At 50.6% G+C, this 19,431-nt stretch overlaps 1 protein-coding gene across 21 annotated transcripts in view; it reads left to right on the forward strand.

Moving 5' to 3' along the window:
* The first annotated feature begins 517 nt into the window (after nucleotides 1–517).
* Nucleotides 518–19,431, forward strand: part of RIMS2 (regulating synaptic membrane exocytosis 2) — a 1,685,778-nt gene continuing 1,666,864 nt past the window's right edge. For all 21 annotated transcript variants that reach the window (XM_030217702.1, XM_030217600.1, XM_030217677.1 and 18 more), the window contains exon 1: nucleotides 518–684. In XM_030217702.1, the coding sequence (XP_030073562.1) occupies nucleotides 518–684 (167 nt within the window). The remainder of the gene's footprint in view (nucleotides 685–19,431) is intronic.

Genomic DNA, 19,431 nt, shown 5'->3' on the forward strand with positions numbered 1-19,431 from the left:
CTTCCCACTGGCCCCGCCCCTCTGTCTTCCCGTCCGTACTCATTCCATTTGTCTGTCCTTGCTCGCTTCCACACTTTCTCTCCTTCCTCCGCCTGCGGCTCGTCGACGAACTCCTCCTCCTCCCCCCCCCCCCTCCTCGCGCACAGCCCCTGCCAGTGACACGCGCATGCGCACTGCTTGTCTCTCGGCTCACACACTGTCCGCGCTGCCGTCGCCGTTAGTAGTGTTGCTATCGCCACCGTCGCCGCTTCCCCTTATTTCAACGTTCACCCCCTTGACAGGGAGCCCGCGGGGGAAACTGCCCCGCTCACACGGGACTGCGGGAGCGGGAATGTCTGGCGGGTACCCGAGCAGCGCCCGAAAAGCCGCGGGGACGGAGCGCGCCCCCCTAGCCCCCGCCTCGTGCCGGAGTCGCCCTGGGCCCTGTCCGCCCCGCTGAAGAAGCTCCGCCGTGGGTGGGGGGAGGGAGGGCAGCTGAGGCGCAGTGTTACCCGAGCGCCGCTACCCGGCGCCCGACATGTCGGCTCCCCTCGGGCCCCGGGGCGGCCCCGCCGTCGCCGCTGCCCAGCCGCCCCCGCCCGACGTGCCCGACCTGAGCCACCTCACCGAAGAGGAGCGCAAGATCATCCTGGCTGTCATGGACCGGCAGAAGAAAGAAGAGGAGAAGGAGCAATCCGTGCTCAAGTAAGTCTCTGCCGGTGACTGTCATGTTAAGACCCCTGGAGCCTCCACCGGTATATTCTCTTCGGTGTTCCCCCCCATCCCGCCCCCGCTTTCCGTGAGGGGAGAGGAGGGACGGCTTGGGGCCAGAAATCTAACATGGCTGCAACCCGGAGCTGCTCTCCAGGTGCGCGAGCGGCTACAGGGAAGGGGTGGGGAAGAAGCCGGTTGGCCTGGTGGGGAGTCTGCCGCGCCTCGCCGGTTTCGTGAAGGGTGAGAGCTGCTTGGGTGTCCAGGCCTGCGCCTGCTAGGCTGAGGATGGCTTTGCAGCCACCTCCGCCATCTTCTCTGTCCCCCTTTACCCCCTGCAAACCTGTCAGTCTTTCTCTGTTTCCCGGGGATCGGGAGGAGGCTGGATACCGAGCCCAGGAAAGCCCACACAATACGAGGTGTGCTGGCTCAGCGGCTTCAGCACCACGGAGCTGTCCACACGAGGCTCCGCCGCCCATCTAGTCCAGCCTTCTGGTGTCTGCTGCTTTCGGGCAGATTCTTACTAGTGCACTACAAGTGAAGTTTCTAATTTTTGTACGGTATTCCTTCAATTCTTAAAATCGATCGGGTGCCAAGAGGCTTTGCTAGTACATACAAAACTGATATTAGATGTGTAAGTGTAAAGCAATCTGTACAGGAAAAGCGAAAGCTACTAATTTTAGTGACTACGGAAAGGCAAACATGAGCTGATAATCTTAATATATATTTGGTCCCTGTGAAAGTTTCATCTCTGACCAGTTTGAAATGTAAAACTGCTTTTTGCTAAGGTGGTTGCGTATCTGTGATATTTTCTTGTTTTCTTGTTAGGATAAACATGTTTCAAATGACTTTTTGTGGGTGTATTAAACTTCCTAACAGATTATTGGTGTTTATAGTTCTCTTAAAAACAATTTTTTCTAGAGATTCCTGGAGAATAAGGGAATATTTTTGGACAATATGCAAGGATTTCTATTGAGAACTAGTTGCATCATATGGGTGCTAATAGTAGTTAGCTTCAGTTTTATAATGAAGCTTTTTCTCAGGTTAATTTAATTACCCAACTGAGTGGCTTTAATGATATTACAAACTATAAGACAAAAAGCTGCAATGTTCTTCTTTCTTGAAACCTGTAAAGACCATATTCTTCATTGATTATTATGGGGCCCTTTTACTAAGCTGTATTAAGCACCAACATGTACTTACCACAGGTTACCAATCACTATCGCGGGCTGGCGTGCTCAGACGTTCTGCGATAGTTTGGGCATCTGTGCTTGCTTTCCATGTGCTAAAAAAGAAATGTTATCTTTTAGTGGTGGGGATTTGTTTGTGGGTGGAAAGTAGGCGTGCCCAGCACTAATCAGTTAGTGCAGCTACATCACCATGTGCTAACTGATTAGCGCGTGAGCCCTTACCGCCTACCAGATAGGTGTAGTTAAAGGCTGACACACTAATGAGAGAATTAATGCGTGGCCATTATTGCTAAAATGGAAAATATGGCCACTTAACAACTGTGCTAAATGTGGCATCAGCGCATGGGAAACCCATGCGCTAGTCAGGCCACTTTTTAGCGCAGCTTAGTTTGCATATTTGTTTTTACATTAGTGGTGAAAAAACTATTTGGATTCTTGTAAAGCTCAATAATTTTGTTAGTGTTTTTTTCTTTATGCATTATTTTTGTGGCCTCTAATCAGTGGCGTGTGATTGTGGTTTGAAGGGTTGTGGCCACCACTGACATGTCAATATTTTATTGAAATCCAGACTGAAAGGTATATTTTGAAATGACTTCAGATTACTGGAAACACATGGTTACTAGAAGTCTGATTCATTGTGGGTCAGTGTGATATCTAGCACTGATATTCTTGTTTTTTTTTGTTGTTATGTAATAGTAACAGTGAAGTTCTGTAAGACCAATTTTGAAGAACTGCTGCACTGGTTGAAAGCCCTAGCTCTTCAGCTTTGTTTTTCAGATTCGCACCCGGAACAGCACAAAAATCACTTGTAAATGTTTTTATAGTTTGGTTATGAAGATGAGATGGTGTGGTGATAATGCTTGGACAAGGATTGTGCATTCTAACTTAGCAGACAGCAAGCATTAATGGGCAACAAAGGCTGGTAATTCTGATTTTTCAGTGCTAACAAAGTTAGACCTTACATTAGAAGCAGCGATGTCCTGATCTGACATTTGTTGATCTTTAGTTAAAAGAGCCTTAGGAGTTCATTTTCAAAACAGAAAAATTTCATAAGGTGGCAGAAGGATATTTTTTGCTCAAAAATGTCCAAGTTGTGATTTCAACACCTCGATTTAGATGTTTTGCTCCACAGTTCAGCCAAATTTAAAGGGGCCATGTTTTGGGTGGGACATGAGCGGCCCCAATAGATAGATTCTTTTCTGCAGTAATGAAGCAAAATGAAAATATCTAGGGCCAAAGTTAAGATGTTTGTAGCTAGACCTGTTTCAATCATTACTAAGTGACCAAAAGGTGCTCTAAATGACCAAATGACCACCAGAAGGATTAAGGCAAAATCTCCCTTACTCCCCCTGTGGTCACTGATTTCCTCCCAGCCTCCTAAGATGTGATAGTACATACCAGAATCTATGACATATTATGGTCATTCCTATTAGAGCAGCAAGCAGGTCCCAGGTGAAGCCTAGTGGTCAGTTCAGTTGGACTGTAGAGAAGGGGATCCAGGCTTACAGTGGTGGAAATAAGTATTTGATCCCTTGCTGATTTTGTAAGTTTGCCCACTGACAAAGACATGAGCAGCCCATAATTGAAAGGTAGGTTATTGGTAACAGTGAGAGATAGCACATCACAAATTAAATCCGGAAAATCACATTGTGGAAAGTATATGAATTTATTTGCATTCTGCAGAGGGAAATAAGTATTTAATCCCTCTGGCAAACAAGACCTAATACTTGGTGGCAAAACCCTTGTTGGCAAGCACAGCGGTCAGACGTCTTCTGTAGTTGATGATGAGGTTTGCACACATGTCAGGAGGAATTTTGGTCCACTCCTCTTTGCAGATCATCTCTAAATCATTAAGAGTTCTGGGCTGTCGCTTGGCAACTCGCAGCTTCAGCTCCCTCCATAAGTTTTCAATGGGATTAAGGTCTGGTGACTGGCTAGGCCACTCCATGACCCTAATGTGCTTCTTCCTGAGCCACTCCTTTGTTGCCTTGGCTGTATGTTTTGGGTCATTGTCGTGCTGGAAGACCCAGCCACGACCCATTTTTAAGGCCCTGGCGGAGGGAAGGAGGTTGTCACTCAGAATTGTACGGTACATGGCCCCATCCATTCTCCATTCATTGATGCGGTGAAGTAGTCCTGTGCCCTTAGCAGAGAAACACCCCCAAAACATAACATTTCCACCTCCATGCTTGACAGTGGGGACAGTGTTCTTTGGGTCATAGGCAGCATTTCTCTTCCTCCAAACACGGCGAGTTGAGTTCATGCCAAAGAGCTCAATTTTTGTCTCATCTGACCACAGCACCTTCTCCCAATCACTCTCGGCATCATCCAGGTGTTCACTGGCAAACTTCAGACGGGCCGTCACATGTGCCTTCCGGAGCAGGGGGACCTTGCGGGCACTGCAGGATTGCAATCCGTTATGTCGTAATGTGTTACCAATGGTTTTCGTGGTGACAGTGGTCCCAGCTGCCTTGAGATCATTGACAAGTTCCCCCCTTGTAGTTGTAGGCTGATTTCTAACCTTCCTCATGATCAAGGATACCCCACGAGGTGAGATTTTGCGTGGAGCCCCAGATCTTTGTCGATTGACAGTCATTTTGTACTTCTTCCATTTTCTTACTATGGCACCAACAGTTGTCTCCTTCTCGCCCAGCGTCTTACTGATGGTTTTGTAGCCCATTCCAGCCTTGTGCAGGTGTATGATCTTGTCCCTGACATCCTTAGACAGCTCCTTGCTCTTGGCCATTTTGTAGAGGTTAGAGTCTGACTGATTCACTGAGTCTGTGGACAGGTGTCTTTCATACAGGTGACCATTGCCGACAGCTGTCTGTCATGCAGGTAACGAGTTGATTTGGAGCATCTACCTGGTCTGTAGGGGCCAGATCTCTTACTGGTTGGTGGGGGATCAAATACTTATTTCCCTCTGCAGAATGCAAATAAATTCATATACTTTCCACAATGTGATTTTCCGGATTTAATTTGTGATGTGCTATCTCTCACTGTTACCAATAACCTACCCTTCAATTATGGGCTGCTCATGTCTTTGTCAGTGGGCACACTTACAAAATCAGCAAGGGATCAAATACTTATTTCCACCACTGTATATCTTACTCTATCAAGTACACTAGTGGTGGAAAATGTGAGCCCTCCAAAATATACTAAATATCTACTATACCTACATATTGGTGACACTTGCAAGCTTGAGAGCTATTGTGGTGTACAGTGAGGTACAGTAGGTATTTTTCTGCTCCTGGAGGGCTCTCCATACAATATAAGGGGTTGTGGTGAAATGTGTACCTGAGACCTTTTATGTGAAGTCCACTGCAGTGCCCCCTAGGGTGTCCTACTACTCTGCTTGAATGTCTGTGTGGCTAGTCTATTAAGAATGATGGCCCCCAGACAACATCCCAGTGGCTGGTTTTTGGGCATTTTTCTTTTGGACATTTTGTTGTCCAAAATGCCCCCCCCCCAAAAAAAAAAAAAAAAAAACCAGAGCACGAAATGTCTAAGAAAAAGACAATTTTTGAACCAAAAAGATGTTTTTCAGCTTCCAAAATGGCTATGTTCACCACTCAAGTTTTGGACATTTCTAGCACAATGTCCAAAATTGGACTTAGATGTTTTATCGAAAATGCCCCTCTTAATATCCTTAGCTTGGGCCTCTCACATGCAGAAAATTCACCTTTCTTCAGAAATTATTGCTCTAATAAAAGCTTTAGAAAGCATCTACTTTAGTACTAAATACTGATGATAAACACAGCAGTGGTACCAAGAACTGTATAGTGAATGCAATATCATTTTGGTCATATTTGCTGAAAAACTGTCAACAACCCTAGAAAATAGAAACAGAAAATATACATAGATGTGTGCCTTCTCTCTGATTTCTAGGTAGCACTTTTTCTGATTCTTTAAAGAAATAAGTTTAGAGACCCTCTGTTCTCTATAAGGTAACATACCATAAAGATAATTGTAGCATGTTCAAATGTTGATATCATTTTGAATATTTAATGTTGAAGAACAGCATATATTTGATAACATTTGAAATATATTTTTCAGTCAATGTGCTTTGGTATTCACAATTATGTTCAATAAGTATATAACATATTAATATAATACTACAGTTCTGTAATTGTATATTATAGTGTAATAGTAGGTAGATGAATGCATTCTTCTTCCAAAAATCTTATTGTTCCAATATAGTATACAAATACTGTTAACATTTTCTTAAATTTTCTTGTTTACATAGTAGTATGTGTGTAATTTTGTAAGCATAGCACTAATAAATCATATTTTCATCACATACAAATGTAACTTTTCATTGAGACTTTCCTTGTTACATTTTTGCACCTTTTCTGTGTGTCAGAGTATGGTGTATGTACCCTTTTTGTGTCATCTGAGCCCTGTGTACTGAAAACTCTGAACCACTGCCAGTTGGTTTCCAGGCAAGCTGTGCTGCTCCTGCTAATGCCAATAAATTGTGAACATTAAAATAAAAATGTACATCCTGGAGAGAAAAATATCCCTCTAATTATCCAACCTCAGCTTTGCCCTGTGTTGCGTAAACAGAATGTGTAACTTCCGGTTATTGCATATTTGTTTTATGTTCTTTCATGAATGAATGAGTATGCAATGACCTGTGTGTCTGCCACTTCTCTTGGTTTGAGCCAATAGAAATATGTAAAACAAGAAAACTGGCAGAGTCTGTATATTTTTTTAATAAAGCGGCATAGTTGTCTGCTAGTTTTTACATTGAAGCAGGAAAACCTGCAGTGGTCTGCTTCCACATTGTTTCCCAATCAAGTCATTCAGGTTTACTCAGCTAGTCTGGTTTTCAGGATATCTACAGTGAATATGCATAAGATTTGGATCCAGTGTATGCAGATCTATTGCATACATATACACCTTGGATATTCTGAAAACCAGAGTGGCTGGATGGACCCCAAGGGCCAGGATTTATTTGTTTATTATTTTATACTTCACTACACTGGTAAAGACCATTCTATGAGGGTAATTACTGTGTAACTTCATTTTCCCCTTTACCTGCCTATTGTGTGTCAGGAACCTTGACAGGAGCCTGCTCTGTCATTGGAGGTCACACAGAAGTAAGGTAATCTGTTCTTAGAGAGTGTTGGGCTGTCTGAATCCTCTTACTGTAGCGGATTGTAAACCTTGGCAGTGTTTGGGGTGTGATTTCTTTATCTTTATATGGACAGGAACTACTCCTTAATATAGTTAGATTGATAATTTATTTCTTCGAGGACAAGCAGGCTGCTTGTTCTCACTGATGGGTGACGTCCACGGCAGCCCCTCCAATCGGAATCTTCACTAGCAAAAGCCTTTGCTAGCCCTCGCGCGCCGATGCGCACCGCGCATGCGCGGCCGTCTTCCCGCCCGAAACCGGCTTGTGCCGGCCAGTCTTCTTTTCTCCGCGCTCGGTACGGTTGTGTTTACCGTTCATGCCCCGAAAAAGTCGACCTCGCGCGTCGTTTTTCGACTCGTTTTCTGTAGAAACTCCTAAAAATTGTTTGGCTTAACCTCTTTTGGTTTTTCCTTCCTCTACTTCGAGTTTTTTCGCCCCGCTAAGTTTTCTTTCATCGTCGGGGTAGGCCTTACTTAGGCCCCGGTCGAAATTTCCTATTTTTCTAGTGCCAAATTTCGCCATTTCGTCTTTCGATTTCGCCGGCGTGATTTTTCCGTCCATGACATCGAAGCCTTCCAGCGGCTTCAAGAAGTGCACCCAGTGCGCCCGGGTAATCTCGCTCACTGACAGGCACGCGTCGTGTCTTCAGTGTCTGGGGGCTGGGCACCGCCCTCAGGCCTGTAGTCTGTGTTCCCTTTTGCAAAGGCTGACTCAGGTAGCGAGGTTAGCCCAGTGGAACATTTTGTTCTCGGGCTCTTCGTCGGCATCGGCACCGGGGGTATTGAGTGCATCGACGTCTTCAGCGTCCAGACCTTCATCCTCGGCGGCCAGTGCATCGAGGCATCGGCCCTCTGCATCGGCGCCGAGACATCGGGCAGCTGCATCGACGTCGGTGGTACCGGGACCTCGTCTGCTGATGTCGTCGGACGGTGGTGCTTCGTCTGGAGTGCAGGTGAGGGCTGTCCATTCCCCTGCTGGTGGCGGTGAGCCTTTGGGTGGGTCTCCCCCTACCCTGAGGGCTCCTGTGGTACAGCCCCCCCGAGACCGACCTTCTTCGGTCTCGGCCCCGAGGAAGCGACGGCTGGATTCTACGTCCTCCTCGTCGGTACCGGGAAGCTCCGGTGACATGCTTCGCAAGAAGTCGAAGAAGCATCGTCACCGGTCCCCTTCCCATGTCGGTACCGAGAGCTCTGGGTCGCCGAAGGAGTCGGCACCCAGCAGGCATCGGCGCCGAGAGGACCGCTCACCCTCTGTTCAGGAGGTGTCGATGCGCTCCACTCTGGACAGCCCGGAACAGCCTCCACGCCCGGAACAGGTTCTGACGTCGACGCCTGCATCGACTTCCATGCCTTTCTCTGCAGCCGCTCTGAACGAGAGCCTCCGGGCCGTTCTCCCAGAGATTCTGGGAGAGCTGTTGCGCCCTACCCCTCCGGTACCGGCGGTGCTTGCGCCTCCGGTACCGTTGAGCGTGCCGCCGGCTGGCCCATCGCCCGAGGTGAGGTCTCCGGCGTCGGTACCGCGTGCGGTACCGGCTGCCGTCGCCTCCCAGGAAGGCTCCCCGACTACGTCGGCGGAGGGAGCTTCGCCGATGCGGGCGAGGGAGTCTACCTCTCGACGCCCCCATCGTGGACGTGGCTCCACGGAGTCGAGTCGGGCACGGTTGCAGACACAGGTCCGTGAACTTGTGTCTGACACCGAGGGTGAGGCCTCGTGGGAAGAGGAAGAAGACCCCAGATATTTCTCTGACGAGGAGTCTGAGGGTCTTCCTTCCGATCCCACTCCCTCTCCTGAAAGGCAGCTTTCTCCTCCTGAGAGTCTGTCTTTTGCTTCCTTTGTCCGGGAGATGTCTACGGCCATCCCCTTCCCGGTGGTTGTGGAGGACGAGCCCAGGGCTGAAATGTTTGAGCTCCTGGACTATCCTTCTCCACCTAAGGAAGCGTCCACTGTTCCCCTGCACCATGTCCTCAAAAAGACATTGCTGGCGAACTGGACCTAGCCTTTAACTAATCCCCACATCCCCAAGAAGATCGAGTCCCAGTACCGGATCCATGGGGACCCAGATCTGATGCGCACCTAGTTGCCTCATGATTCTGGAGTTGTGGATCTGGCCCTAAAGAAGGCTAAGAGTTCTAGGGAGCATGCTTCGGCGCCCCCGGGCAAGGACTCTAGAACCTTAGACTCCTTTGGGAGGAAGGCCTACCATTCTTCTATGCTCGTGGCCAAAATTCAGTCTTACCAGCTCTACACGAGCATACACATGCGGAACAATGTGTGGCAGTTGGCGGGCTTGGTTGATGCGCTCCCCCCTGAGCAAGCCAAGCCTTTTCAGGAGGTGGTCAGGCAGCTGAAGGCGTGCAGAAAATTCCTGGCCAGAGGGGTGTATAACACCTTTGATGTTGCGTCCAGGGCCGCTGCTCAAGGTGTGGTGATGCGCAGGCTTTCATGGCTGCGTGCCTCCGACCTGGAGAATAGAATCCAGCAGCGGATTGCGGACTCGCCTTGCCGTGCGGATAACATTTTTGGAGAGAAAGTCGAACAGGTGGTAGAGCAGCTCCACCAGCGGGACACCGCATTCTACAAGTTCTCCCGCCGGCAGCCTTCAGCCTCTACCTCTACAGGTAGAAGATTTTTTGGGGGAAGGAAGACTGTTCCCTACTCTTCTGGCAAGCGTAGGTACAATCCTCCTTCTCGACAGCCTGCGGCCCAGGCTAAGCCCCAGCGCGCTCGCTCTCGTCAGCCTCAGCAAGGCCCCTCGGCTCCCCAGCAAAAGCAAGGGGCGAGCTTTTGACTGGCTCCAGCAGAGCATAGCCGACATCCAAGTGTCAGTGCCGGGCGACCTGCCAGTCGGAGGGAGGTTGAAAGCTTTTCACCAAAGGTGGCCTCTCATAACCTTCGATCAGTGGGTTCTCCAAATAGTCCGGCAAGGATACACCCTCAATTTGGCCTCAAAACCTCCAAATTGCCCACCGGGAGCTCAGTCTTACAGCTTCCAGCACAAGCAGGTACTTGCAGAGGAACTCTCCGCCCTTCTCAGCGCCAATGCGGTCGAGCCCGTGCCATCCGGGCAAGAAGGGCTGGGATTCTATTCCAGGTACTTCCTTGTGGAAAAGAAAACAGGGGGGATGCGTCCCATCATAGACCTAAGGGCCCTGAACAAATATCTGGTCAAAGAAAAGTTCAGGATGCTTTCCCTGGGCACCCTACTTCCCATGATTCAGGAAAACGATTGGCTATGCTCTCTGGACTTGAAGGATGCCTACACACACATCCCGATACTGCCAGCTCACAGACAGTATCTGCGATTTCAGCTGGGCACACGTCACTTCCAGTACTGTGTGCTACCCTTTGGGCTCGCCTCTGCGCCCAGGGTGTTCACAAAGTGCTTGGCTGTAGTAGCAGCAGCACTTCGCAGGCTGGGGGTGCACGTGTTCCCATATCTCGACGATTGGCTGGTGAAGAACACGTCCGAGGCAGGAGCCCTGCAGTCCATGCAGATGACTATTCGCCTCCTGGAGCTACTAGGGTTTGTGATAAATTACCCAAAGTCCCATCTTCTCCCAGCGCAGAGACTCAAATTCATAGGAGCTCTGCTGGATTCTCGGACGGCTCGCGCCTATCTCCCAGAGGCGAGAGCCAACAACTTGTTGTCCCTCGTCTCGCGGGTGCGAGCGTCCCAGCAGATCACAGCTCGGCAGATGTTGAGATTGCTGGGCCACATGGCCTCCACAGTTCATGTGACTCCCATGGCCAGCCTTCACATGAGATCTGCTCAATGGACCCTAGCTTCCCAGTGGTTTCAGGCTGCTGGGGATCTAGAAGACGTGATCCACCTGTCCACGAGTTTTCTCGAATCCCTGTATTGGTGGACGATTTGGTCCAATTTGACTCTGGGACGTCCTTTCCAAATTCCTCAGCCACAAAAAGTGCTGACCACGGATGCGTCTCTCCTGGGATGAGGAGCTCATGTCGATGGGCTTCACACCCAAGGAAGCTGGTCCCTCCAGGAACGCGATCTACAGATCAATCTTCTGGAGTTACGAGCGATCTGGAACGCTCTGAAGGCTTTCAGAGATCGGCTGTCCCACCAAATTATCCAAATTCAAACAGACAACCAGGTTGCCATGTATTACATCAACAAGCAGGGGGGCACCGGATCTCGCCCCCTGTGTCAGGAAGCCGTCAGCATGTGGCTCTGGGCTCGCCGTCACGGCATGGTGCTCCAAGCCACATATCTGGCAGGCGTAAACAACAGTCTGGCCGACAGGTTGAGCAGGATTATGCAACCTCATGAGTGGTCGCTCAATTCCCGTGTAGTGCGACAGATCTTCCAGGTGTGGGGCACCCCCCTGGTAGATCTCTTCGCATCTCGAGCCAACCACAAAGTCCCTCAGTTCTGTTCCATGCTTCAGGCCCACGGCAGACTGGCATTGGATGCCTTCCTCCTGGATTGGGGGGAGGGTCTGCTGTATGCTTATCCTCCCATACCTCTGGTGGGGAAGACTTTGTTGAAACTCAAGCAAGACCGAGGCACCATGATTCTGATTGCTCCTTTTTGGCCGCATCAGATCTGGTTCCCTCTTCTTCTGGAGTTGTCCTCCGAAGAACCGTGGAGATTGGAGTGTTTTCCGACCCTCATCACGCAGGACGAAGGGGCGCTTCTGCATCCCAGCCTCCGGTCCCTGGCTCTCACGGCCTGGATGTTGAGAGCGTAGACTTTGCCTCTTTGGGTCTGTCAGAGGGTGTCTCCCGTATCTTGCTTGCTTCCAGGAAAGATTCCACTAAGAGGAGTTACTTCTTTCTATGGAGGAGGTTTGCCGTCTGGTGTGACAGCAAGGCCCTAGATCCTCGATCTTGTCCTACACAGACCCTGCTTGAATACCTTCTGCACTTGTCTGAGTCTGGTCTTAAGACCAATTCCGTAAGGGTTCACCTTAGTGCAATCAGTGCATACCATTACCGTGTGGAAGGTAAGCCGATCTCAGGACAGCCTTTAGTTGTTCGCTTCATGAGAGGTTTGCTTTTGTCAAAGCCCCCTGTCAAGCCTCCTACAGTGTCATGGGATCTCAATGTCGTTCTCACCCAGCTGATGAAGCCTCCTTTTGAGCCACTGAATTCATGCCATCTGAAGTACTTGACCTGGAAGGTCATTTTCTTGGTGGCAGTTACTTCAGCTCGTAGAGTCAGTGAGCTTCAGGCCCTGGTAGCCCAGGCCCCTTACACCAAATTCCATCATAACAGAGTAGTCCTCTGCACTCACCCTAAGTTCTTGCCAAAGGTCGTGTCGGAGTTCCATCTGAACCAGTCAATTGTCTTGCCAACATTCTTTCCCCGTCCTCATTCCTGCCCTGCTGAACGTCAGCTGCACACATTGGACTGCAAGAGAGCATTGGCCTTCTACCTGGAGCGGACACAGCCCAACAGACAGTCCGCCCAATTGCTTGTTTCTTTTGATCCCAATAGGAGGGGAGTGGCTGTGGGGAAACGCACCATATCCAATTGGCTAGCAGATTGCATTTCCTTCACTTACGCCCAGGCTGGGCTGGCTCTTGAGGGTCATGTCACGGCTCATAATGTTAGAGCCATGGCAGCGTCGGTAGCCCACTTGAAGTCAGCCTCTATTGAAGAAATTTGCAAAGCTGCGACGTGGTCATCTGTCCACACATTCACATCTCATTACTGCCTGCAGCAGGATACCCGACGCGACAGTCGGTTCGGGCAGTCAGTTCTTCAGAACCTGTTTGGGCTTTAGGATCCAACTCCACCCCCCGAGGGCCCTGTTTGTTCTGTTCCAGGCTGCACTCTCAGTTAGTTGGTAAATTTTTTAGGTCAATCTCAGTTATGTCCTCGCCGTTGCGAGGTCCAATTGACCATGGTTGTTGTTTTGAGTGAGCCTGGGGGCTAGGGATACCCCATCAGTGAGAACAAGCAGCCTGCTTGTCCTCGGAGAAAGCGAATGCTACATACCTGTAGAAGGTATTCTCCGAGGACAGCAGGCTGATTGTTCTCACAAACCCGCCCGCCTCCCCTTTGGAGTTGTGTCTTCCCTTGTCTTTGTCTTGCTACATATGAGACTGGCCGGCACAAGCCGGTTTCGGGCGGGAAGACGGCCGCGCATGCGCGGTGAGCATCGGCGCGCGAGGGCTAGCAAAGGCTTTTGCTAGTGAAGATTCCGATTGGAGGGGCTGCCGTGGACGTCACCCATCAGTGAGAACAATCAGCCTGCTGTCCTCGGAGAATACCTTCTACAGGTATGTAGCATTCGCTATATTGTTGCTTCATCTTTCTGTTGTGCCTATTATTTACTGATATAGCAGTGTTTAATATATAATATCCACAGAGGGAGCAGGGCCAGCTACAAAATAATTCAAAATGCTCTGCTGAACTTGCTGACATACATGTGACCACTACACAAAACCAAATCTAGTGCTTAAAAACACACAAACAAGAGAAAAAGAAAAGGTCTGTGAGTAGAGCCTTAAAGCTAAACGCCCTCTCCAAGACAAAGTCTCAACAACAGGGACTTCAGTAGAAACTATCACTACTACTACTAATCATTTCTGTAGTGTTACTAGATGTATGCAGGTCTGTTATGCAGGTGCTTTCTCTATCCCTAGTGGGCTCACAGTTTTTTTTTTGTACCTGGGGCAATAGACGGTTAACTTGCCTAGACTCACAAGGAGCTGCAGTGGGTATTGGACCCAGTTCCCCAGGATCTCAGTCTACTGCAATAAGCATTATGCTGCTACTCCATTCTCTGTCACTAGCACAAAATGTAATAGAGATGGAGAAAAAAGTCGAACGGCATAAAAAAACTCCACCACAAAAATGTGAACAGTCACACAGTATGTCAACAAACAGTCACTACTAGCCAGTGTGAGTGCAAAAGACAGAAACAATGGTACTGGAAGGAATGGTCTCAAACACAAATAAACATATCTTATATAGCAAATAAATATAACAACTGAAAAGTCTTCAATGCATGCACACAGTCCAACTGGCACCAGATTAAAAACCCAACAAGGGGCCCCTCATTTTGTCAGCGAAATGAGGGGCCCCTTGTTGGGTTTTTCATCTGGTGCTGGTTGGGCTGCATCCATGCATTGAAGACTTTTCAGTTAAGTTATATTTGGGGAGGCTGGTGGAGAGACGTCAGCGCTTTCACTGACGCTGTGCAGCTGCAACGGAAGTAAATTTAAATATTACTAGAAGAGTTGAAACAGAACAGAGAAGAGAGCGGGAGGGATGGGGAGAGTTGATCGATGGACATGGATGGGAGGGCAGGGCCCAGGAAGAGAGGATTAATTGCTGGACATGGAGGGGAGGGAGGAGAATTGCTGGATATGGATAGATGGAGGAGGGAAGGGGAGAGAGGAACAAGGATGGACATGGATGGGAGGGCAGGGCAGGGCCCAGGGAGAGAGGATTAATTGCTGGACATGGAGGGGAGGGAGGAGAATTGCTGGATATGGATAGATGGAAGACGGAAGTGAAGAGAGGACAAGGATGGACATGGATGGGAGGACAGGGCCTAGGGAGAGAGGATTAATTGCTGGACATGGAGGGGAGAGAGGAGAATTGCTGGATATGGATAGATGGAGGAGGGATGACCAAATGACTTTCAGCAGACAAATGTCATTCTCTACTTGTAATCCATCTGTTGCACAGCTGTCTCACTTCACACCTGACAAGGAATCCTTGTTTTGCGACAACTGCTTCAGGGGATAAAGGCTTGTTCCTTGACGACAGTGATCTCAACAATGGCTTTTAAATGTTATTTAACCGGTTAGGAGTGATTCCTTGAATAACAATAAGTACATAAGTAATGCCATACTGGGAAAAGACCAAGGGTCCATCGAGCCCAGCATCCTGTCCACGACAGCGGGCAATCCAGGCCAAGGGCACCTGGCAAGCTTCCCAAACGTACAAACATTCTATACATGTTATTCCTGGAATTGTGGATTCCATTTAGTAGTGGTTTATGGACTTGTCCTTTAGGAAACCGTCCAACCCCTTTTTAAACTCTGCTAAGCTAACCGCCTTCACCACTTTCTCCGGCAACGAATTCCAGAGTTTAATTATACATTGGGTGAAGAAACATTTTCTCCGATTTGTTTTAAATTTACTACACTGTAGTTTCATCGCATGCCCCCTAGTCCTAGTATTTTTGGAAAGCGTGAACAGACGCTTCACATCCACCTGTTCCACTCCACTCATTATTTTATATACCTCTATCATGTCTCCCCTCAGCCGTCTCTTCTCCAAGCTGAATAGCCCTAGCCTCCTTAATCTTTCTTCATAGGGAAGTCGTCCCATCCCCACTATCATTTTAGTCGCCCTTCGCTGCACCTTTTCCAATTCTACTATATCTTTCTTGAGATTCAGCGACCAGAATTGAACACAATACTCAAGGTGCCGTTGCACCATGGAGCGATACAATGGCATTATAACATCCTCACACCTGTTTTCCATACCTTTCCTAATAATACCCAACATTCTATTCGCTTTCCTAGTCGCAGCAGCACACTGAGCAGAAGGTTTCAGCGTATTCTCCGAGGACAAGCAGGCTGCTTGTTCTCACTGATGGGTTGACGTCCTCGGCAGCCCCCTCCATCGGAAAGTTTACTAGCAAAGGCCTTTGCTAGTCGCGCGCCCATGCGCGGCCGTCTTCCCGCCCGAAACCGGCTCGAGCCGGCCAGTCTTCTTTCGTCCGCGCTCGGTACGGTCGTGTTACGCCGTTCGTGCCCCAGAGAGTCGACCTCGCGCGTCCTTTTCGACGTGTTTTTTCCTTGTTTTCTCTAAAAAAGTTCGGGAAGCGCTCCGGAAGTGTTCCGGAAGACCCTTTCGGGTTTTCTGCCCTTCCCGTAATTTTCTTAACTTTTGCCCCGTAAGTTTTCTTTCGTTGTCGGGGTAGGCCTAGTTTGTCCTCGGTCGAGATTTTTCTCCCTTTAAATTTTGGTGCTTCAATTTTCGCCATTTCGGCCTTTGATTTCGCCGGCGTGATTTTTCCGCCCATGACATCGAAGCCTTCCAGCGGCTTCAAGAAGTGCACCCAGTGCGCCCGGGTAATCTCGCTCACTGATAGGCACTCTGCGTGTCTTCAGTGTCTAGGGGCCCAGCACCGCCCTCAGAACTGCAGTCTGTGTTCCCTGTTACAAAGGCGGACTCAGGTAGCGAGATTAGCCCAGTGGAACGTTTTGTTCTAGGGCTCTTCGTCGACATCGGCACCGGAGGCATCGAGTGCATCGACGTCGTCAGCGTCCGGACCATCTTCCTTGGCTGCCGCTCCATCGACTGCATCGAGGCATCGGACCTCTGCATCGGCGCCGAGGCATCGGGCGACTGCATCGACGTCGGTGGTACCGAGACTTCGTCTGCTGATGTCGTCGGACGGAGGTGCATCGTCAGGAGTGCAGGTGAGGGCTGTCCATTCCCCTGCTGGTGGCGGTGAGCCTTCGGGTGGGTCTCCTCCTACCCTGAGGGCTCCTGCGGTATAGCCCCCCCGGGATCGACCCTCTTCGGTCTCGGCCCCGAGGAAGCGACGGATGGATTCTACGTCCTCCTCGTCGGTGCCGGGGAGCTCCGGTGACATGCTTCGGAAGAAGTCGAAGAAGCATCGACACCGGTCTCCTCCCCATGTCGGCACCGAGAGCTCTGGGTCGCCGAGGGATTCGGCACCCAGCAGGCATCGGCACCGAGAGGACCGCTCACCCTCTGTTCAGGAGGTGTCGATGCGCTCCACTCTGGACAGCCCGGAACAGCCTCCTCGCCCGGAACAGGTTCTGACGTCGACGCCTGCATCGACCTCTCAGCCTTTTTCTGCAGCCACTCTGAACGAGAGCCTCCGGACCGTTCTCCCAGAGATTCTGGGAGAGCTGTTGCGCCCTACCCCTCCGGTACCGGCGGTGCTTGCGCCTCCGGTACCGTCGAGCGTGGCGCCGGCTGGTCCATCGCCCAGGTTGAGGTCCCCGACGTCGGTACCGCGTGCGGTGCCGACCGCGGCCACCTCCCAGGAAGGCTCCCCGACTACGTCGGCGGAGGGAGCTTCGCCGATGCGGGCGAGGGAGTCTACCTCTCGACGCCCCCATCGTGGACGTGGCTCCACGGAGTCGAGCCGGGCGAGGTTGCAGACACAGGTCCGTGAACTTGTGTCTGACACCGAGGGTGAGGCCTCGTGGGAGGACGAAGAAGACCCCAGATATTTCTCTGACGAGGAGTCTGAGGGTCTTCCTTCTGATCCCACTCCCTCTCCTGAAAGGCAGCTTTCTCCTCCTGAGAGTCTGTCTTTCGCTTCCTTTGTCCGGGAGATGTCTACGGCCATCCCCTTCCCGGTGGTTGTGGAGGACGAGCCCAGGGCTGAAATGTTTGAGCTCCTGGACTATCCTTCTCCACCTAAGGAAGCGTCCACTGTTCCCTTGCACCATGTCCTGAAAAAGACATTGCTTGCGAACTGGACCAAGCCATTAAGTAATCCCCACATTCCCAAGAAGATCGAGTCCCAGTACCGGATCCATGGGGACCCAGAGCTGATGCGCACTCAGTTGCCTCATGACTCTGGAGTTGTAGATTTGGCCCTAAAGAAGGCTAAGAGTTCTAGGGAGCATGCTTCGGCGCCCCCGGGCAAAGACCCTAGAACCTTAGACTCCTTTGGGAGGAAGGCCTACCATTCCTCTATGCTCGTGGCCAAGATCCAGTCTTACCAGCTCTACACGAGCATACACATGCGGAACAATGTGCGGCAGTTGGCGGGCTTGGTTGATGCTCTTCCCCCTGAGCAAGCCAAGCCTTTTCAGGAGGTGGTCAGGCAGCTGAAGGCGTGCAGAAAATTCCTGGCCAGAGGAGTTTATGACACTTTTGATGTTGCGTCCAGGGCCGCTGCTCAAGGTGTGGTGATGCGCAGGCTCTCATGGCTGCGTGCCGCCGACCTGGAGAATAGACTCCAGCAGCGGATTGCGGACTCGCCTTGCCGTGCGGACAGCATTTTTGGGGAAAAAGTCGAGCAGGTGGTAGAGTCTCTCCACCAGCGGGACACCTCATTCGACAAGTTCTCCCGCCGGCAGCCTTCAGCCTCTACCTCTACAGGTAGAAGATTTTTTGGGGGAAGGAAGACTGGTCCCTATGCTTCTGGTAAGCGTAGGTACAATCCTCCTTCCCGACAGCTTGCGGCCCAGGCTAAGCCCCAGCGCGCTCGCTCTCGTCAGCAGCGTGCGCCTCAGCAAGGCCCCGCGGCTCCCCAGCAAAAGCAAGGGGCGAGCTTTTGACTGGCTCCAGCAGAGCATAGCCGACATCCCAGTGTCAGTGCCGGGCGACCTGCCGGTCGGAGGGAGGTTGATAGCTTTTCACCAAAGGTGGCCTCTCATAACCTCCGATCAGTGGGTTCTGCAAATAGTCCGGCAGGGATACACCCTCAATTTGGCCTCAAAACCTCCAAATTGTCCACCGGGAGCTCAGTCTTACAGCTTCCAGCACAAGCAGGTACTTGCAGAGGAACTCTCCGCCCTTCTCAGCGCCAATGCGGTCGAGCCCGTGCCATCCGGGCAGGAAGGGCTGGGATTCTATTCCAGGTACTTCCTTGTGGAAAAGAAAACAGGGGGGATGCGTCCCATCCTAGACCTAAGGGCCCTGAACAAATATCTCGTAAAAGAAAAGTTCAGGATGCTTTCCCTGGGCACCCTCCTCCCCATGATTCAGCAAAACGATTGGCTATGCTCTCTGGACTTGAAGGATGCCTACACTCACATCCCGATACTGCCAGCTCACAGACAGTATCTGCGATTTCAGCTGGGCACACACCACTTCCAGTACTGTGTGCTACCCTTTGGGCTCGCCTCTGCGCCCAGGGTGTTCACAAAGTGCCTAGCTGTGGTAGCAGCGGCACTTCGCAGGCTGGGGGTGCATGTGTTCCCATATCTCGACGATTGGCTGGTGAAGAACACATCCGAGGCAGGAGCCCTGCAGTCCATGCAGATGACTATTCGCCTCCTGGAGCTACTAGGGTTTGTGATAAATTATCCAAAGTCCCATCTTCTCCCAATGCAGAGACTCGAATTCATAGGAGCTCTGCTGGATTCTCGGACGGCTCGCGCCTATCTCCCAGAGACGAGGGCCAACAACTTGTTGTCCCTCGTCTCGCGGGTGCGAGCGTCCCAGCAGATCACAGCTCGGCAGATGTTGAGATTGCTGGGCCACATGGCCTCCACAGTTCATGTGACTCCCATGGCCCGCCTTCACATGAGATCTGCTCAATGGACCCTAGCCTCCCAGTGGTATCAGGCCGCCGGGGGTCTAGAGGACGTGATCCACCTGTCCACGAGTTTTCTCAAATCCCTGTATTGGTGGACGATTTGCTCCAATTTGACTCTGGGACGTCCCTTCCAAATTCTTCAGCCACAAAAGGTGCTGACCACGGATGCG

This window comes from Microcaecilia unicolor, chromosome 1, assembly GCF_901765095.1.
Source record: "Microcaecilia unicolor chromosome 1, aMicUni1.1, whole genome shotgun sequence".
Classification (NCBI taxonomy): Eukaryota; Metazoa; Chordata; class Amphibia; order Gymnophiona; family Siphonopidae; genus Microcaecilia; species Microcaecilia unicolor.